This window comes from Tursiops truncatus, chromosome 4 (assembly GCF_011762595.2).
Source record: "Tursiops truncatus isolate mTurTru1 chromosome 4, mTurTru1.mat.Y, whole genome shotgun sequence".
Lineage (NCBI taxonomy): Eukaryota > Metazoa > Chordata > Mammalia > Artiodactyla > Delphinidae > Tursiops > Tursiops truncatus.
Genome location: NC_047037.1, coordinates 69,925,799 through 69,947,749, shown reverse-complemented (window position 1 = coordinate 69,947,749; position 21,951 = coordinate 69,925,799). Strand labels below are relative to the sequence as shown.

At 35.9% G+C, this 21,951-nt stretch overlaps 1 protein-coding gene across 8 annotated transcripts in view; it reads left to right on the top strand.

Annotated features, from left to right (window-relative positions):
- Window positions 1–21,951, top strand: part of ATP13A3 (ATPase 13A3) — an 80,916-nt gene that overhangs the window by 41,224 nt on the left and 17,741 nt on the right. For all 8 annotated transcript variants that reach the window (XM_073804040.1, XM_033855634.2, XM_033855630.2 and 5 more), the window contains 16 exons: window positions 1,131–1,281; window positions 3,889–4,005; window positions 4,615–4,632; window positions 4,778–4,931; window positions 5,028–5,148; window positions 8,731–8,855; window positions 10,540–10,715; window positions 11,235–11,357; window positions 11,436–11,515; window positions 12,254–12,296; window positions 12,385–12,494; window positions 12,805–12,901; window positions 13,781–13,853; window positions 15,493–15,670; window positions 16,320–16,516; window positions 21,847–21,935. In XM_073804040.1, the coding sequence (XP_073660141.1) occupies window positions 1,131–1,281; window positions 3,889–4,005; window positions 4,615–4,632; window positions 4,778–4,931; window positions 5,028–5,148; window positions 8,731–8,855; window positions 10,540–10,715; window positions 11,235–11,357; window positions 11,436–11,515; window positions 12,254–12,296; window positions 12,385–12,494; window positions 12,805–12,901; window positions 13,781–13,853; window positions 15,493–15,670; window positions 16,320–16,516; window positions 21,847–21,935 (1,852 nt within the window). The remainder of the gene's footprint in view (window positions 1–1,130; window positions 1,282–3,888; window positions 4,006–4,614; window positions 4,633–4,777; window positions 4,932–5,027; window positions 5,149–8,730; window positions 8,856–10,539; window positions 10,716–11,234; window positions 11,358–11,435; window positions 11,516–12,253; window positions 12,297–12,384; window positions 12,495–12,804; window positions 12,902–13,780; window positions 13,854–15,492; window positions 15,671–16,319; window positions 16,517–21,846; window positions 21,936–21,951) is intronic.

Sequence of the window (21,951 nt, the reverse complement as noted above, 5' to 3'; positions counted from 1 at the left end):
CTCCTTTGTGGCTGTGTTGTGGGAGCTCCTCTCTAGAGAGTTTAGACTTTGGCCAAAAGTAGTGTCAGTGGTGCCAGATAAGCTGTAATGTTACTTTCATAACTTGGGGATTTCTAGGCCAGGCAGTAACATACATTCAAGCCCAAATGCCATCCTGAGTAGCGTAATGGTTTAGAGTTTACGTACTGACACCAGACCTCTTGTGTTTGAATCCTTGCTTTGCCACTTATATGCTGTGACTTGGCAAGTCACTTAAGCACTCTGCTTCGGTTTTCTCATCTGTAAAATGGGGATAATAAAACACCTTCCTGTGGTATAAGGATGAGAGGAGTCAAATAAATTTAAAGTTCTCGGAACAGTGCCTAATGCATAGTAAATATGTTATATAGATATTAACTGTTTTCTTGAATTTTGGGTGGGGGAAAAGAGGTAAGCTTATTCTTAGTTATGCCTTTGTCTGTGGGTAAATTTTTTCTAGTATACTCTTTTTCCAAGGGTGTAGCTCTTCCAGAGCACTGGCTGTCTTAGGTGAGAGGGATATTCTCCGTTCCAACTCCCCACTTTGTATGTGGCCACAACTTTGTCTCCTGTTCCCCGTGTGGTTATTAAAACCCAAGGCCTTAAGGGTACTGAGATGGCTCTCCTCCCTCTTCCTTTTCCCCCAGACAGTCACAGCATCTGTTTAAGGTCACACCCCTCTGGTTTTCCTTTCACTGTTCCTGGCACTTGAAATTTTCCTTTTCTTTCTTATGAGCCCAGTTTTGCATTTGAAAGGTAATGGCGTTACACATTCATTTTATGTTTTTACAAGAGAGTTTTTATGTGTTCTAATTTGCCATGTGTCCATAGGCAGGAGTTTTAATTATTGTTTAGTATGTAGCATTTTCTATACTGTTAATGTCTGGTCTAGTTACTCAGAATCTAAGGTAATAGTGTATTTTAGTCATGTATAATAATTTTCATGGAAGAAAATGTTTTTGAATGTCAAAATCTATAGTGAAAATTAATACATGCATAAATGCAAACATTTTATTTCTACTTTTTAAAATAATAAAACCTGAAAAGTCCTGTTAGACTGTTGTCTTCAGTCTTGGGATTTATGAATCTAATTCAGTGAATTTTCTATATAGTTTTCTTTTGCCAGAAGAAAAGGTTTGCAATGAGATGTTGGTAAAGTCTCAGTTTGTCGCTTGTATGGCTACTTGTCATTCACTTACAAAAATTGAAGGAGTGCTTTCTGGCGATCCACTTGATTTGAAGATGTTTGAAGCCATTGGATGGGTAAGTTCAGTGTTTTAAAGTACAATTAATTAACTTTAGGAAAATAGTAAAAATTAACTTGCAAAGAATTGTTTCTTCACATTGTTTTGACAGTGGTCTGTCTTGTACCATAAAAGGAACTATGTAATTTCTTTTTTTTAATTAATTTATTTATTTTTAAAAATTTGTTTATTTTGGCTGCATTGGGTCTTTGTTGCTGCGCATGGGCTTTCTCCAGCTGCGACGAGCGGGGGCCACTCTTCATTGCGGTGTGCGGGCTTCTCATTGCGGCGGCTTCTCTTGTTGCAGAGCACAGGCTCCAGGCACGTGGGCTTCAGTAGTTGTGGCTCGCGGGCTCCACAGTGCAGGCTCAGTAGTTGTGGCTCACAGGCTTAGTTGCTCCATGGCATGTGGGATCTTCCCGGACCAGGGATAGAACCCGTGTCCCCTGCATTGGCAGGCAGATTCCCATCCACTGCGCCACCAGGGAAGCCCTGTAATTTCTAAAGTTACATCGCTGGAGAGATATTTATAATTGTCTAAAAAGTCTGTTTTAGTAAAATTGACTCATTCAAACGACCTTTAATAGAGGATGACCTGCTCAGGGCCCCGCTTCATGTTTACAAGAGAAAGCAGGTATCAGTATCTTGAGGCAGTAGGTCTAAGTCAGTAAGAAGATCTCAGTGACACAGTTCGTTGGGCATAGGGCAGAAGTATAGAGTGGGCATGTGTCTTCAGTGCTCTTTTGTCCCCATCCATGTACTACTTCCTGTGTCCTTACTCTCACACACGCACACACGCCTGCGCAGAGGTTTCTGTCTGTTCACTTCTTTCTGTTTGTTTTGTCCTTGATTATTTTAATTTCTGAGTGCTCGCTTGTGTTCTCTGGTTCGTTTTCTCTGTTCTTCTTTTATAGATGTAATAATAGTTTGTTTTTAAAGTTCCTTTCTTGCTTCTGAATTTTTAATTTTCTCTGGGTCAGGTTTTCTTCCCCCGCTTCCTATATTAATCTTCTCCTTTATGCTTTTAGAAAAAATTGAGGTGTCATTGACATCTCCTTCATGCTTTTGGTTTTCATTATGCATCTTGATGGTACTTTTATATTTAAGAATGAGGGTCTGATTTGATAGTTCTGGGTAGCTGCAACAAGGTTTTCATCCTTGTTCATATGTATGTTGGTCTGTTTGCCTGAGAAGTGTCTTCCCTGAATGGGAAGGCTGACTGGGGGAGCCTGTTGTGTACTGAGGGTGGGGCCCCTTCAGCAGGCATTCTTCAGTTTCAGGGGAGCAGAAGTAGTCTTTAGGTTGCTTTCCCCACCCACTCCCCCAATGCTTGCACATGCAGTACTCTGGAATGCTGCCCCTCATATTAGCAGCCCTTCCTCCTCTCAGGTAGGTAGTTCGTATCTGTAGAGCATGACTCTGGGTTTTTTGGGGGTTTTTTTTGTTTCTTTTTGCTTTGCTCAGCTATTCTGGCTGATAAGAAATGTTCCCACCTCTCCTGTATGTCCTTTTGTGTTTATTCTGGGCTACTATTTCCTTCATTGCTGTATCCATCAATATGTTTCAGTCTCCTTGCTTTGCTTTCTGTTTACTTTTACAGGGTTGTTTCTTTTTGTGTGTTTTGTTAGTATTTTGAAAGGGAGGGAGATGAGTGAAGAAGTACTCTGCCACTTTCTGAAAGCCCACAGTAAATACTCATTAAATTTAATTCCTTAAAGGAGACCCACTTCATTTATAAGGAGTAGAACAAAGTACAGCTGATTCATCTCTGATATTCTCTAAAGCCGTTCTCCAACTGAATAGATTTTCAGTAGATTTTTTGTTCTGTATGTGAATCTTTCAAAAAGTGGGTTTAAATAAGTAAGTTTGTATAATAGCATGCTTTTTTGACTCTGAGATGCTTTGATGCTTGATCTTACCACAGAGTATCTATGGAATGTTTTTACATAACTGGGCACTACTATTATTTTATGTGATTAATACCATGTAAGGTGTTAAAATGTTTCTTAAGAACTGTGTAAATTGGACACAGCTCTCTTCCCCTTCATTTTCCCGTTGATGATTCCTTCACTTATAGAGCCAAATTAGTTGTATTGTCATGTGCGTGTATTTAATACAAGTTTTTGATAGAATTTTTCACCAGAAATATTTTAAAATTAAATTTCAAGGAGTTAGGATAGTAGTACTTTAATTAGACATATTCAAGGTGGGGAAACTAAATTCACATCTTTGTTCCTCAGAGTGCTCTTGACCCAGTGGTTCTGCTAACCGTATCTGAGTTCCACATATTTTTGAATCCTCTTCTGTTGGCAGAAAGGAATCCCTGGATGATAGACTGACAATTTTTGGAACTGCAAGGACCTTCTTTATCTTGCAGAAGTAGTCTTTAAACTCAACTGGTTGTAGGAGCAAAATTAGAGAAGTTTTTCTCTATTTCTTTACTAATCTCTGTCTTCCCTCTGCCATGAGTTGCTAGGACTTTAACTAACTAGCTTTGTTTATATATTGTTTTACTTTTTTTTTTTTAACTTAACTGAAGATAGCCGTAATGTTTCATTTTAAAATGGAACCAGTGAATTGAATTTATGAATTTCATGGATCAATACTTTGAATATTTTCCTTTCAGATTCTGGAAGAAGCAACTGAAGAGGAAACAGCACTTCATAATCGAATTATGCCCACTGTGGTTCGTCCCCCAAAACAGCTGCTTCCTGAATCTACACCTGCAGGAAACCAAGAAATGGTGCAGAATTGTTTTAAGCTAGATAATACTGTTGGTGCTCACATTTTGTCCTCATTTTAAAATATTGCTGGAAGATGAAGTCACATGTCCTTTTTCTAACTCTAATAGAGATATGAATATGTTTACTGCATTTATCAGAAACTACACCTGGTGTGTTGCAGGCCTTCCGTGTAAAACATTGAGATTCAATTCTCAGTACTATTACTTTTTTCCTATATACTGAGTGGCTTAGTGCCTTGTGATTTAGATGCATGGTGGTTAAGACTTTTAAATTGCATCTGTATTCCTGGGACTTAATAAAAATAATATGTGAAAGGCTTTATTTTTAGGGTAATTTTTAAATATGTTCCTATTAGTTTATGTTAGAACTTAATATTTTAATATTTCTAGGATAGCAGAATGTTTTAAAATACTCAAGAATATACTTTTTTAAGAAATGGGAGGTGGTAAAGAAGCAATCTTAAAACCTGACTTTGAAATACTCCGAATTCCTTACTGTTTTCCAAATAATGTTTTGTGGATGTGTAGTTAAAATTTTTTTAGCTTGAGTGTGTTAATGGACTTAATTTATACTATTACTTTATTCTTTTCGTCTTGTTTTATTTTTAGGAGCTGTTTGAACTTCCAGTAAGTGAAGAATGTTTACTTGTTACCTAAGTATATCTTTTAAAAAATTTTTTTTTCAAAATTGAGGTATAGTAGATATACTTGTGTATCTGTTTTAATTCTTAAAAAATAATAAATGGTTTGTGCATCTTTTGAAATTACGTAGGCTATTTATGAGATAGGAATTGTTCGCCAGTTCCCATTTTCTTCTGCTTTGCAACGTATGAGTGTGGTTGCGAGGGTGCTAGGGGACAGGAAGATGGACGCCTACGTGAAAGGGGCGCCGGAGGTCATTGCCAGTCTTTGTAAACCTGAAACAGGTAAGGAAGCAGCTAGGCTTTGAGTGAGATTCTGTTATTTGTGTAAGCTTGTAGTCACAATCCTACTAATGACCTTTATTTTCTCCTTCTTAAAAGTTCCTGTTGATTTTGAAAAAGTTTTAGAAAATTACACCAAACAGGGCTTCCGTGTGATTGCTCTTGCACACAGAAAATTGGAGTCAAAACTGACATGGCATAAAGTGCAGAATATTAGCAGGTAAGGTTGGTGAATGGTTTTTCTACAGCTTTTCCAATAAAGCATCACTTATGTTTATAAAAGTCTTGTACAATAATTTATATTCAATTACTATTTATTTATTAAATATTTATTGGATATATGCAAATATGTAACAGTTCAATGTTTGTTTTAGGCAGTTGAGATAAAAGTACAACTCTCTGGAACTACTTTTATTTTTTTAAAGCTACCTTACCTTTAAAATATTTATTTATTTATTTTTTGGCCGTGTTGGGTCTTCGTTGCTGCGCGCGGGCTTTCTCTAGTTGTGGCGAACGGGGGCTACTCTTCGTTGTGGTGTGCAGGCTTCTCATCATGGTGGCTTCTCTTGTTGGGGAGCACAGGCTCTAGGCACACGGGCTCAGTAGTTGTGGCTTGCGGGCTCTAGAGCGCAGGCTCAGTAGTTGTGAGAACAGGCTTTGTTACTCTGTGGCATGTGGGATCTTCCCAGACCAGGGCTTGAACCTGTGTCTCCTGCATTGGCAGGCGGGTTCTTAACCACTGCGCTACCAGGGAAGTCCCTCTGGAACTACTTTTAGTTTATTTGTTAGATATTTATTGAGTGCCTGCTATGTGTCAGGCATGTTTTAGGAACATAATTATGTTTTTGGTAAACATAATTCTACAGAAGTTTATTTTTCCCCAGTGATCTACAGTTACTCCTTGGTATTTGTAGGGGATTGGCTCCAGGACCTGCCTCACGGATTCAACTGTGAATTTTGTAGTACTGTAGTATTTATTGAAAAAAATCTGTGTGTAAGTGGACCCACACAGTTCAAACTTGTGTTGTTCAAGGGTCACCTGTACTTGCTTTTGCCCAGTAGCTGAAACCAAGTATCATGAGTCACAATAACCACACCCTCCCACCCTCACCCGCAAAGGTCAGATGGCCATTACCAGTGTCACGTTTACTTCCAGTTATAGCTATGGGTTTCACATTCAAGGATTGTCACTTTTACTATAACTGATAACAGACCGACCTTTTGAAGATAACACTTTTGTTTAGGAATATTTCACGGGGTACCTAGCATTTTGTAAGCAGAAAGAAATATTTATTGGCTATCCTGCTAATTCTGCCTATCAAACAGACTTTTCTTCTCACATCCCTGCCCTGCTGCCATTGTCTCTAATTCAGGGACTCAGCTCTTTAGTCCAGTCTTTCCTATATCTAATCTGTGTACCACACTATATCTACAGAGAGCTCTTTAACATTCAAATCTAATACTAGTCTTCTACCTGGAATTCTTATAAATAGCTCCCCATCATCTACTGGCGGAGTTCACAAGCAAGAATATGAATCAGGAAATAAACAACAGAATACATACTTAGTTAAAAAAAAAAAGTAAATGATTCAAACAGCTAATTATCAGAAAAAGACATGCAAATGGCCACTGAACACATGAAAGTGATAAGACACTTCAGTCTTGGGGAACTACAGAATTAAACCACAGCAAGACATGACTTCTTTCTTAAGGTTTACAGAATTGAAAAGATTGATGATATCAAGTGTTAGAGAAGGCTTGAGAAAATTTTAACAACATACTGCTACTGCACTATTGTAAATAACATGCATAGTACCGATCAAAATCTCAACTTGCTTATACAATTTGACCCAGCAAGTGCAGTTCTAGGAATCCAGCCTAAAGAAATATTTCTATGTGAGCATAAGGTTCAAATTTAAATAGTATAAATAACATGATATGATAGTGGTTAAATCCTGAAGTATTAATACTTCTGTTAATTATTCTAAGCGCATTATGTGAAAAGGGTAGGACAGTGTTTATAGTACAATCCTGTTTTTCTGGATGAGGACTAAAGGAGTGGAGTGGATAGCCAAATAATAACTAAAAGTAAAAACAACTTGAGGAATTCTACCTATTAAAACAGAATACTGGGGGAATTTGGTCTAAGCAGGGACGTTTAAAAAAAAAAAAAAAGACAGCGGCAACCAAATGATCTGATGCATGCATACGTGTGATTGGGAGCCACACGTGTAAAATATCATACCCTAATTCCTACGAAGGGAACATGAAGGGTTGTCTTTCTCTACGGTTTTGCCTTTTACCACCTCTCCTCCCCCACCTTAAAGACTGAGAACTGAGTTGCCTATGGTTCTTGAGCCTGTCTTTCAGGCATCCTTCTGTGCCTTGGACAGGCTGTTCCGTCTGTGCAGAATACCCTACCCTCCCTATCAACCCTTCTCTCTCTCTACTCCCCTTCCTCATCTTTCAACCAGGATCTTCTCTGTGTTTCCATTCTACCTGTAGGAACAGGTTTTGGCATTTCTCTTACAGCTTGAACCTGTTTATCTTGAATTGAATATTGCACTGTTCATTAACTAGAGGGCAAGATTTCCATGACCTGTATCATTCCTAGGAGAGTTAGGAAACCAGCTGCAGCCAGAAACTAGAACCTCAGAGGAAAATGGTTACAGAGCTTTGACCCAGTAGTTTCACATCGGTATAGCTTTGTGCTTTGAATTGCATTTTCAGGCTTCAAGGCTTATTTCTCCTGTTACCACCAGCAGGATAATTCATATTAAGTTTTCTAACTATTCTTTTAATATCTTTACCACTCATTGTGTAATTACATAATTTCAAAGATGTTTAGATTTTGTCGCTGTTTACTTAAGCACCCTTATTTTGAATTTTGTGCAGAAAAACCATTTGGTTATTGCAAGTCTGAAATTTTGACCCCTATCTTCAAACCCCATTTTCACTATTGAAAAGAATATTTCTGTGATATAATTTTGATAGCTTTAGATTTTTTAAGAATGCAGCTGTCACTGAACAGACTTCATCTCCATTGTAGTGCTGAAGCACATATTATTTTTGCATAATCCCTTTGCTTGCATGTCTGTTTCCCCACAAAAGGGTCTTGAGAGTAGAGATCATGCCTTTTCATCTTTGACCTCCCAGTGATGAGTGTACTACTTGGTGCACAGTAGATGATCAACTATTTGAAGAAATAGCATCTTGATAACTATTGAATATTAATATTCTGAAAGACCCATCTCTGGATCCTGAGTAGATCTCATTGTTGGACTACTAATAGTTTTTGTATCACGCTTCCAGCATCAAGAATTTGATCAAGAGTTTTATAAAATTCCTCAAAGACTTGATAATGAATCCAGTATAACTATTGAATGTGCCTGTGTACAGTTTTTCCTTTTCTCTTAACATTTAAATTAGAGTATATTCGATGGGGAACGGTAAAAAATAGATATATTTTATGGTCATTCATTTTGTAGGTAGGATACAAGATGAATATTCCTTAGTACTAGAAGTATTTAGTGTCTTAGACAAAGGTATACATTTCCTAAGGATCTTTATATGCCCATGTTTCAAGGGTAAAATTTAATTTCAAAATGTATTTCTTGGGAATTGTTTTTTCAGATTTAAGTTCATTGAGATTGAACTCAAACTTATACATTTATGGTTTATTCAGCATATAAAATGTTTTAATGTATAATTTTTGGCTATTTTAAATTGCCTTATCAACATAAAATGAACAAATACTTGTTCTCTTGACTAAATCATTATGTTAAAATTTCTTTTTCTGCAGAGATGCCATTGAGAACAACATGGATTTTATGGGATTAATTATAATGCAGAACAAATTAAAGCGAGAAACCCCTGCAGTACTTGAAGATTTGCATAAAGCCAACATTCGCACTGTCATGGTCACAGGTTAGACTTTATAAAAGGACACAGAAAAAAATCGAGTATGACTCTTAGAGTTCAGGTTATCTAATATTGAGGAATGATGAGTTAGTTATAAAAGCATACTTATTACTGTTGATATATAGCTCCATCTAATACCACACTATTATCCTATAACTCAGGTAATTAAATTTATTATATAGTTGCTCCATCTTACATTGCCCTATTTCAGCTCTGAATACTTTTCCAAGATAGAGGACAACTTTACAATACACTTTGGAGGTCTAGCAAATCTGTATATAAGTATAATACAGTAGTGAAAGGCACACTGTAAATATTTAACTGCTCTTTTTTGTTATCTCTCTTTAATCATATATTTCTTATAGCAGTTGTTTTACTCTGCCTTGTGTTAGTTATTTGTAGATTTGTTTTCTCTATTAGAATATAAGATTCTTGAGGGTTAAGAATATGATTTACTTATTTTGAGACTGTCTGTAATTTTTAGAACTGTGCCACATACATGGAAAATGATTAATAGATATTTGTTATAATTATATTTTTATATATAAGATAGTACATTTATCATTGTTTGTGTGTAACAGTGAAAAGAGCCATTTTTTGGTTTCTTTCTTGACTGCTACATCTAAATGATTCTCCTGGTGTTTATCATACTGTTATGATCAACAGTTTATCATACTGTGGATAATATTAGATAATTCCTTTCTTAGTCATATGAAATTGTGGCAGCTCTTAAAGTGTTTTTTTCTTAGCAAATAATCACATTTAAGATATTCACTTTATGGCATTTACGTGTACAGTAAGACATATGGAAAAAGCTTGTGTACATTTTTATGTTTTAGACTCTGAGATCCATCTAATACCATACTTATTACCAGATAGCTCAAGTAACCAAGTTTATTAGCATCCCAGCAGTTCTTGGTTCTCATGATCCTGCTTCAGAGCACTTTGTCTGTATCACTGGCCCTTGTTTTCCTGTCCCGGACAGAATATGGCATTGTGTCTCAAGGATCTGTCAGGTCATAGGAAGACACGCTTGGAAATAGTGTGTGGGAATTGAAGGAAGAGACAATCGTGCCCTTCCATTCTGGTAGCAGTGGGCTCCCCAGACCTTTGCCTGCTTCTCCTGTACATCTGCATTTTCCTCTCTTGATCTTGTCTTTACAGTGTCTTTAGTTCTTTCCTTTCGTGACTGAGAAGTTGTCTATCTTGCTTCTCTTTATATCTTATAAAGATTGTATTCTTGTTACTTTGCTTATCTTTTTGTTTTGTGTAATCTTACTTTTGTAACTCAGTTTTTTCTGTGATGCTACTCTCATATTCTTGAACAGATTACCAGTCACTCCCAGGTTATTTCAACAATATTTATTGAGCACTGTGCCAGGCGTTGAATGGGTACCACTAGTCCATGACTCAGAAAGATTGAGACTGTATTTGTCTTTAAAAATTGTGGGTGAGAATGTTCTGAATATTTAGTATCTATGTGCTTTTGAATTATTTGAGGCTTCTTTTGATATATATATATATCCTGATTTTATTATTTTTAAACTCCAAGAGTAAGGACCTACATTGACTTCATTTTGCCCAGCCCAGTAATGGGGACTGTAGTAGATTCTCAGTTAAGATTCTTGTTGTTCAATGCATTCATGTTTCTGTTGTAATGTTAATGTATTTTCAATATTTTGAAAATTAGGTGACAACATGTTGACTGCTGTCTCTGTGGCCAGAGACTGTGGAATGATACTACCTCAGGATAAAGTTATTATTGCTGAAGCATTACCTCCAAAGGATGGGAAAGTTGCCAAGATAAATTGGCATTATGCAGACACCCTAACACAGAGTAGTGATTCATCAGCAATTGACTCAGAGGTAATATCAAGTAGAATTTTCTTTTACAAAACTTGCTTGTTTTAATTTATTCTGAAAAAATGTGCATTAAAAACACAACAAAAACTCAACAAAAACAGAAGCCTGGGCCATCTCCTCAGAGACTGATTCATTAGGACTGGGGCAGATGTAGGTCTCTCAGTGTTTAAATTTTGATATTTAGCCAAAGTTGAGAAGCACAGTTTTAAAGTATAAGAATCCCAGATACTTATCCTATTTTAAAAGTAGTGGTGAATGATGCAAGTGATCCATAATGTTTAGCTCATGGATCATTTCAAACCGAAGCTGATATTTAGCCTTCCTTAAGTTTTATTTTTTAAATAAACAATATAGACAGATTACCTTAAAACTGAATTTTCTTTTACTTTCAATAAATGTTAAACATTCAGTTGTCTTGTGTAAAACATCAAATGAAAGAATTTAGTTTTGGATCAAATATATTTAAAATAGGATTGTGTTACTTGGTTTGGCTAAATATTGTTCTGAATGTCTTATACACAGGCTATTCCAGTTAAATTGGTCCACGATAACTTAGAGGATCTTCAGGTGACTCGTTATCACTTTGCAATGAATGGAAAATCATTTTCGGTGATACTGGAACATTTTCAAGACCTTGTTCCTAAGGTTAGTGATTTGGGTTATATATGTGTTCATACAAATACACTGTGAACAGTATTTTGAAGAAATTTATATCTTTTCCAGTTGATGCTACATGGCACTGTGTTTGCTCGTATGGCACCCGATCAGAAGACACAGTTAGTAGAAGCATTGCAAAATGTAGAGTAAGTATTGGTGGATTTTGTTTTTGTTTTGGTTTTTTTGGGGGCCCTGCTGCGAGGCATGCAGGATCTCAGTTCCCTGACCAGGGATCGAACCCGTGCCCCCTGCAGTGGAAGCACAGTGTCCTAACCACTGGATCGCCAGGGAATTCCCTGTTTTTTTTGAATTGTAGTTTTGTTTTCAAAACAAGAAAAGTAACTAATATTTCATGTATATAAACTTGTCACCTGTAAGATAGGTAAGTGCCTCTTTAAAAGAGGCTCATCTGCTTATTTATTTAGGTAAAGTACAATATCCACCATTCCTTTTCTAGGTGATATCCATGAGGATATCCTTCACTCTTGAATGATAGAAGTGATGTTATACTTTCAGTAACTAATTATGTTTCAAGTTTTTAAGGGAGAAATCTTTACTGATAGCCTTAAAAGTAAGCGTACTAAAGACTAGGCAGGCCCAATCTTTGCTCTAAACATTAGGAAACTGAGATGCCAAAATGATAAACTAATGGTTGCCCATCTTGTGACAGTACTGGAGCAGTGACCCAGGTCATTTGACTTGCAGGCTGGTGCTGTTCGCAAAGCAGCATGCCTGTGGTCATTGTAATGAAAAAATTCATTAGTCCCACTGGGGGAATCGGGGTCTGTCAGCTCTTCAAAATACTGTGTTGGAGGAAACCTTAAGTTAAAAGTTGTATGTTTTTAGAAATTAATCAAAATCTTAACATAATTTTTGTTTCTTAGTTACTTTGTTGGGATGTGCGGTGATGGGGCAAATGATTGTGGTGTAAGTATAGATTTTGTGATTTGTAGTTCTTTCTGTGGCCTAAATCACATGCACAAAACGCAAGTAATTTTATTCTTCAAACCATTAGGCTCTGAAGAGGGCACATGGAGGCATTTCCTTATCAGAGCTCGAGGCTTCGGTGGCATCTCCCTTTACCTCCAAAACTCCTAGTATTTCCTGTGTGCCAAACCTTATCAGGTAGTATACATTGAAAAACTTCCCATTATCTTTTTGTAGCTTGCTCTAAGAATATAGGAAAAAAAAAAAGTCATAGAAAGTAATTTGAATTTGTTTTAATGGTATGTTAGTGTATTTGATCTATAACTCTTTAGCAACAGATTGATTGCTACTGCTCATTTCTTCCAGTTCTGCTTTGGCTAAGTTCTTTTGGTAGAAAAGTGCTTTGTTGTAACGGTTGAATGTTGATGTTCATCTGTCAAGATATAATTGTGGTTTGGAGGAGGCATTTAGAAAACTTCTGTTCACATGCCAACATTTGTTTTCACAGGGAAGGCCGTGCTGCTTTAATGACTTCCTTCTGTGTGTTTAAATTTATGGCTTTGTACAGCATTATACAGTACTTCAGTGTTACTCTACTGTATTCTGTGAGTACTGACATTGCTAACAGAGATGGTATTTAAATTAAGATATTGAGCATATATATTTCAGTTTGAATGCATCCATTAATTGTGGAACTTAAATAACTAGCATCTGTAAATATTCCTTTCGTTTACTATATTTTGAGTAGCAAATTGAAAATCTCATTAATCTGGAATAGCATTTTCCTTAACTGTGGATTCGGCCTTGTGAATGAAAGATGATTGTATTCTTTTTTTGCCTTTAGTGCAGATTGGACATCTTTTTAAGAACTCTTCAAAATGTCAAGGTGTGACATACTTTAGAATTGCAGTTAACTTTGCTATCCATTTATAAGGAAGGGCCAGAATGAGAAAAGATGTTTCAGCTGTAGTTTTAGGACTTGTATAAACAAGTGATATCCCTAGGTACTCCATAGGTTTTGTAGTTGAAGTGATCTCACTTTAGATTTTTCTCTAAATGAACATTGGTGAGATCCCAAGGAGTCTTTGTGAAACTATCCCCTTTTACCATTTGTGGAAAGTATCAGGCGGGGTGGTGTTAGATATTAAGGAAGCTTCAGGGTACTAATTTTCAAGAATGTCTAAATTTTGTGAGTAGAAGTTTATGTTTTCTTTTTGCCAAAAAACTTTTAAAGTTTTTATTGAATGAATTTTTTGGAGCTACTTTTTATACTAATATATTAAATTGAATTTTGCAAATATGTTATATTTCACTAATTTAAAGGCAAATCTGTTCAATTTTTAAGCATGTCCAAGTGTCATTTTGAAGTTGTCATTTAAAACCAGGGAGGAAAAATCTAATAAAACCAGGGGGAAATGGTATAAAAGTGGTGCTATAAAAATAGTTCCTGAACACTAACTATTTTAAAAAAATCCCTTCTCTAGATCTTAAGTAACCTAGGAGACTTCCAGTTTCTCTTCATTGATCTGGCAATCATTTTGGTAGTGGTATTTACAAGTGAGTATTTTGCTTTGTTATTGTTTTTAAAGCATATGAAATTCTGATGTGGCTTATTAAACTTTGGTAAATTTACATGAACAGTTGTAACACAGTGCATATCTCTCCATTTTCCCTGTAAGTATGTTCTTTTATTAGTGGTTATTTATATTTTGCCCCGTTTGTTTTATTCTTTCTCCATTTTTTTCTGAAATATTTGAGAATATGTTTATGTTATCATGACCCTTTGCCTCTGAATGTTTTAGTATATATTGCCCTAAACAAAGTCATTTTCTTATACAGCTAAACACAGTTATAATGATCAAGAAATTTAACACTGATAGAATTTTACCTAATCCATACCCATATTCAGGTTTTGTTATGTGTTCCAGTAAGGTCCCTTATACCTATTTTGCCCCCCTAGTCCAGGATCTAGTGTAGGCTCATAAATTTCATTTAGTTATCATATCTCTTTCGTCATCTTTAATCCAGAATAGTATGTCAGCCTTTTGTGGGGGGAGCTTCTTGACGTTGACATTTATGAAAGAAGATAATCCAGTTACCCGAGTTTGTCTGATGTATTCTCATTAGACTCAGGCTATGCATTCTTGGCAGGAATACCAAAGAAGTGATGCTGTGTCCTCCTGAGTACATCATATAAGGAGACAAGATGTTGATTTGTTTCAGTATTGGTGATGTTAACATCAAAATAAATAATAATGGTAATGAGATATGATCTATTTAATCAAATGAAAATTCATAAGTCCATAGTGGAAATAAATAAGTGATTGGGAGAGAAGGGAAAGCTCTTCCTTACTGTAAAATGCTAACTAATAATACAGAAGGAATGATTGGCTCATACTATGGAAAGACCCTTGTCTTACTGACATCTTAGGCCGGCTGCGTCTTCACTGTGGGGGACTATTGTGTGTGTCATAGGATGCTTACCAGTATCTCTGGCCTCTACCCACTGGATGCCAGTAACACTCCCCCATTTGTGACACCCAGAAATATCTCCAGACATTCCCATATGTTCTCTGGGGGCCAAAATCACTTTGGTTGAGAACCACTGAGTTTGACAGTCTTTAGTGGATGCTACAACTAGTGAATGAAAGTTGATAAGGAACAGGATTTTTACACAGTCTTAGTATCTTTCTACAAATTACTTATTAATTACAAAGAGAAAAATTAGAAACACTACAGTGGAGAAACTTGGTGGAACACCTTAATAAGCGACCAGAGCCTTTTTTTTTATGTTACTGTTATGTTTATATATCTTCAAACCTTTGTTAATATCTTCTTAAGAGGAGGAAATATGTATTATTTTAGCTGTAGCTTTGCAATTAAAGATTCAGAAATAAACATACAAGGGTGGTGATGATATATGCTAATATTTACTATTCTTTTTACTTGTACTAGTGTTTCCTTTGAGTTTCAATAGACTAATGTAAAAAGTACTCCTGAGCCATTTTTGAAAAAGCCTAAATTGTTTACTTTTACAGATTATTTAGATATGTATAGCATCTGGCTTGTTTTTTGGACATTTTTCATGCTAAATATTTGTTAGAGAAAAACAGGTTTTTTTTTTCCTAAATGTTCCCAAATGAATCTGACAGATGAATTTAGATATAAACCTTTCCTCTCTTTCTTCCCAATGTAGTGAGTTTAAATCCTGCCTGGAAGGAACTTGTGGCACAAAGACCACCTTCAGGTCTTATATCTGGGGCTCTTCTCTTCTCCGTCTTGTCTCAGATTATCATCTGCATTGGATTTCAATCTTTGGGGTTTTTTTGGGTCAAGCAGCAGACGTGGTATAAGGAATCGCATCCACATTCAGAGTAAGTTGGTCAATCCATTAAAAAGTATGTGTAAAATGTATGTAATATATATGCATGCAAAAATAAGTTTAAAATTTATGTAAAAATTGCATGCAGCTTGACTAAGCACTTAAATAATTTGGCCTGTATTTGACTTCATCTGTAGGAAGGTGGTCAGGCCAGGTCCTAATCACTACCAAGATGGGGACATTGGACCAGTTTCGTAATTTGCTGCTGAGCCTTGCTTTCCTTATCTGGAAAATAAGAAAGTTGAAATTAATCACTAGGGTCTGTTCTAAACGCAGAATGTTTGTGTTCCTAACTTCTCTATCCCCAGTTTGGGAAACGACATTTAAAACCTAAAAAAATTTAAGTAAAGCTATTAAGTGGGTCTTTTATTTGTTTATGGGCAGAGTGTTTTCCAGTTCACAAATTATGATAACATTATTTTAATCAATTACACAAGGTCTGTTTACCTTTACTATGCTAATATTACTCCCCAAATTTAAAGAATGGGGAAAGGGTTAAGTAAGAGAGGCTTATTAATTAATGAAGTTTCTTACTTTCTTGTAATTTTTTAATTGATTGGAATGTGACTAGAAAGAAAAACTGGTTTCCTTTGGAAAACATATTGTGTTTACTAATACAAAATCTTTTGTGTGTGTTTTAGTACACAGGAAGCTTTTAATACAACAGGAAGCCTATATGGGAATTCTTCACATTCGTACAATGAAACCAATCCTGATAGACATAATATAGAAAATTATGAAAATACCACAGTGTTTTTTATCTCCAGTTTTCAGTACCTCATAGTGGCAATTGCCTTTTCAAAAGGAAAACCCTTCAGGCAACCTTGCTACAAGAATTGTAAGTTTGGCATTTATTGTGATTCCCATCCTGCTTCTCTTCTTTAAAAGTAATGCAAGAGTAGAGTTAAAACTGTCCTTTCAAAGTAAAATAGATCTTCACAAATAGAATGAACCTAGTGATTTAGATGTTTACTGTCTTGTTTTATTCTCATGGTAGCTGCCACCCTAAGTTTAAAATTAAAGCCAGCAGTTCTAAACATTCCTGGTTTTCACATCCTATTACTTCTGGCTCCAACTTTTATTTTTACAGCCCATTGCAAGGAGAGTTAGAATTAGAAGCAGGAACAGAGGTTCCTCAGTTGGAACAGTGGGTATTATACTTTCCTTCTGGGTGGTCTGCATAGCACCAGCTGTCTTTTCTCATTTTTGACACTGTTCCAGCCAGTGTTCACCTGGAATTCTTCATTTCTGTCACCTTTGCATCCACCACACTTAAGGGACCAGTAGAATGGAGGCTTGTGCCTATGTAAGCTTGTCTGCCTGTGGCAATAGGAGATAGCATATTTTGATTGATTACAATTAGGGTTTTAGGGGGGAAAAATTATTCACTATATGTAAATTGCTAGTTTTAAAAATTTGAGACTGTACTAATTAATATATGGAATAACTTAAATTTTTTTTCACATAAAACTGTAGACTTTTGCAGTATCTTGGGATGAGTAGTAGTTATTCTTTTGCTGTAAAGAAATGCCAGTGTTCTAGTTGGCAGAATGTCAGGCCACAGGTTTTGGTGTGTTACAGGGGTGATAGCTACTCACATCTCTCTCTCATGTTAGAGTTAACAAAGCATATTCACATATGTTTTCTTATTTAGTCTTTACTTCTATCCTCTGATTTGTAGGGAAGGTTTTATTACTTTATATTTTGGACAGGTAAGACTGTTTAAAAATGTAAGTGCTGATAATAATTGAAATCTGATTTTTCTCTTTTTTAAAAAGAACTGATATTTCTTATCTAATAAATGGAGGCTGTATGACTGAGAGTCATATTAAAACCATGGGGGACAAAAAGCCTTGCATAGAAGGTTTATCACTGTACTTTTAAGAGAACTTCATAACTTAAGTTACCTTATTATAAGGTGAACTTAAAACATGTATATCAACCTTAATTATTACTTTTAGTTCAATATTTTTAAATTTTAAGGAAATACTGAGCATGCCCAGGGGTAGCTAAAACATCTATCAAAGAACAAAACTTTCTTTACATGAAGAAAACTGGTGTTCAGACTGGTTGATAATAAGTAAGACAAGCTGCACCAGGAAAGTTAATTTAGAGGTCTAAGTAAATCCACCCTATCCATACTTCTCCAATTAAGAAAGAGAAAGAGAATATTAGTTGCCTAGTTTTTAAACACATCTTTTAAGTTATTTTGGGAAACTTCCAAAAAAATTAAAGGCTCAAATATTTTGATTTCCTATTTAATTTCAAATTGATTTAAATAAGCTCAGTTGTTGATGGCTGGACTTTTTTTTTTTTTAAACGTGTTAAAACTTATATTTTAGTAGAAATATAGCCACAAAACCTTTGTCTTTACTATAAGCAGCTTGTGCATGTCTGTCAGTGCATACAGAAGTGCATGCTGTCATTAAAACATGCCTCCCGGAAAATACAATAGGAACAGGAAAGTCAACATATACATACTTTGTGATTTTCACATCCTGTCTGTCTGTCTGTCTTTCTGTCATTGACGTCCCCTGATCTTGGAATGTAGTAAAGAAGGAAAAGTAGAGAAGAAAGTAAGAAATGACAGAAACAAAGTATTACTGTATAAAGTGATATACAATGTAAAGTATAAATATAGATGGAAAAGAGTGGGGAAAAGGTTAAGGCTTTCCTAGAGCTGACATTAATTAGCCTTTCCTTTTGTCCTGCACAATAGACAGTTAACAGGTCTTCACTGGGACCTGCTAGTTGCTCTTCTCAATATCTAAACAGTGTAATGTATTCAGTCTATCTTGAGGTGATTATTTTTAAGAATTAACCTCAATCTTAGGCATTTAAGGCATTATAGAGTTTTTTGCTGTCTTCTAGTGGTTCAGATTAATCTAAGTAAAACCTTATTTCAGCCTGTGGTTACCCATTTTTAACTTTAGCTTAGCCCAGTTATATTTTCTTGTTTGACTATGCTATCATTTCAGGGGCCATGATCTTACGGACTTAGTTCTAGCACTCTCTCTTAACTAGATGTGATTTCTTGAGATCTGGCTTCAATTTTTGCTACAGTTTTTTTACTTGATCCCTATAATTTACTGCTTGTGAAATCCAGGTTCTTTCTCAGTTTATGAAGGCATTATTACTGACATGCCAGTATCCTTCCTGTTCAGGCCTATGTATCTTTTTTTTTGGCTGTACGCGGGCCTCTCACTGCTATGGCCTCACCCGTTGCGGAGCACAGGCTCCGGACGCGCAGACTCAGTGGCCATGGCTCACAGGCCCAGCCGCTCCGCGGCATGTGGGATCTTCCCAGACCGGGGCACGAACCTGTGTCCCCTGCATCGGCAGGCGGACTCCCAACCACTGCGCCACCAGGGAAGCCCAGGCCTATGTATCTTTTGCCTGTTCATCTGCCATGCCTGAATTGGTTGGAGCAGATACCTAGAGGCCCTGCAGAATAAGGTGGCCTTTGAAAGACAAGTAACTGAGTAAGGAAGGAGGGAATAGAAGTACGAAAGACTTGAAATCTGTGTTATAGATCAGGCAGTCCTGGTTAGTATTTTTGAGGAAGGAACAAGAGAGGTATATATCAGAGCCATGGACAAGTATTGCGGATTTATTTACTCCATGTAGGTTTTTATTTTTGAGTCACTTAGCTAAGGGGAATATGAAGGAAATCCTTTATGGTGCCTTATTTTGATGCTATATTCCATCAAAAGGAACTGGTATCATTAGAAGAACAATTCTGTGATGCCATAGCTGGGATGTATGTCATAATAACTTAAATCTACTGTTTCCTCCAGGATCATCACCATATCCCCATTTTATAGTTAAAATAATTTGACTCTGAATGACTCGATGTTCACATAGCTTTGTGGCAGCATCTGAAATAGAAGCTAATTCTTTAACTTGTGGAACATTCTCCCTCAGCCGCCAGTCACCACCAACACAGAATTTGTTTTGATAGCTAGCTGTCTTCTGGTGAAGAGCATTCCTTGCACTTCAGTACGATCACTAAGGAATCACTGACCATGCCAGGAGAATCCCAGAGTTGAGAGCACAGTCTACTAGAAACTCATACCTCTCCAAAATGAATCCCTGAGTTTTCCATTCTTGGTTGAAATCCTTATTGATTTTTTTCATTTTGGTGGTTATCTAAATCTGCTAGCCATCCACCTCCCCTGTCAGATTCCTTTGAATAGTGCCTCTTTTTCTCCCCTAGCTAAACAAAGGAAAGATTCAATTATTTATTTTTTCCTTCAAATGGAAATCTTGGCAGATTTTTAGAGGTGTGATCAAAGGGGGTGGTTATAGGAGAAGGACAGATGAAGAGTTGAGAAATACTGTTGAGGTAAGATGTAAGAAGTTTTTGAGCTTGAGTAAAAAAAAAATTTTTTTTCTGGTAACATGTCAGGACTAGATTGCAAGTCTGTTTTTGCTTATCGTTATAAAAATGGAATAGGAGTTGAAAAACATTCAATATGGGCTATTACTTTATTGAAACAAAACCTTTCTGTCTTGCTTTGGGATTTATATTCTGACTTTTTTTTTTTTTGGTCCTTTTTCTGATTTAGCCTTTGTGTGTGTGTGCTTGTGTGTGTGTGTTCACGTACTTCCAACTAGCACTTTCCGAACACTTTTTCTTTAACTGACTATATAGATATTTGAATGGCTATATAACATGTATTACTTTCATTGCTGCATTTATTGAATAGAATGTTGTATCCCCGGTTTGAAATTTATTTTTTATTATTTGGTGAAATTTTTATTTTTATTTTTTGGCCACCCCACGCAGCATGTGGGATCTTAGTTCCCTGACCAGGGATCAAACCCACGCCCCCTGCATTGGAAGCGCAGTCTTAACCACTGGACCGCCAGGGAAGTCCCATCCTGTTTGCAATTTAGTAGAATGTTGGAAAAGATAAAAATCTAGAAAAAAATTTCTTTTTTATCTAAGTGGGTTCCAAATTTTTCATCCTGTTGGTCAGTGGCTCATAGTAAAAGAGTTTCCCCACTTTTGGCATGAATGTTAGTATAACTTTCAGTCTAAGCTTCTAGAACAATAAATATATATATAAAACAATAAACATATATATATATATATATAACACAGTATTGTTTCTATAGAATAATAACTCTTGGCCTATAGTTTTCAACTGATGGATTAACAAATTTCATATTTACAGATGACTCCCACATTTAAAAATATTGAGACCCCTTCCTTCATTTACAATCTGTAAATAGTATATTAAACTTCTTTACTCAGTCTGAAGGCTTCATGATAAAGTTTTGGTTATATGTGGTCATAGTAAAGTTTGAGTTTTGAAGCCATCCTCAAATAGGAACTTAGAAATAAATATCCAGACCAAAGAAAAAAGGGGGGAAAAGTTGGGGTCTGTCAATGTAATTGAGACTATTTCTGAGCCCCTCCACTCCCATGGCTTGTTACATAAGGGTGTGCTTGTATACGTGCATGTGAATGCATGTATGTACACAGTTAACAAAATGAGCAGGGAGTTTTATTTTTGAGTTAGGAAAGTGATACAAAGTGCTGATGGATGGAATTTACCATCCCTACCTACCACAGCAAGTCACAGGGTTAGCCCACATTTAAAGTAGCAGATCAACTCAGTTTCTGGGTTTTAGCTAGCGTTTTCTGTGGAAATATTTTCATGGAGGAAATTAATGAAAAAGTGGGATTCACTGAACAGAAATATACTTACGTTCAGCTTAGAGTGCCTCTGTTTAGGATTATAACATAACTAATACTGAGAATAAACGTTATCAGCATTTTTACAATCAGTTGTCTTTGCATGTATGTTTTAAATGATAATCTAATTTTGCCGTACGTAGTCTAGTCTCCTATTTATGAATTATAGATTGGCTTGGTTGTCTTATAAAGTAGCTATCTATCTGTGAGATACACAAATAAATATTCATAAAGGTCTGTCTCATATTTTTTATAAATGCTGATTATTTTCACGTTACATAAATAAATCCTTTGGGCCTGCATGATGGATCATACTCTAGGAAATATCATAGAGCACACATTTTATATACTTCATCAACCTGAATAGAAGTATTTAAAACCAAATTTAAGATCGACAGTATACCAGTATGTGCCTTTTTATTTAAAGGAACTCCCTAATTTAATTGTTTTACTTTCTGTTTCAGATTTTTTTGTTGTGTCTCTGATTATTTTGTATGTTTTCATATTATTCATCATGTTGCATCCAGTTGCCTCTATTGACCAGATTCTTCAGGTAAGGCTTAAGCACA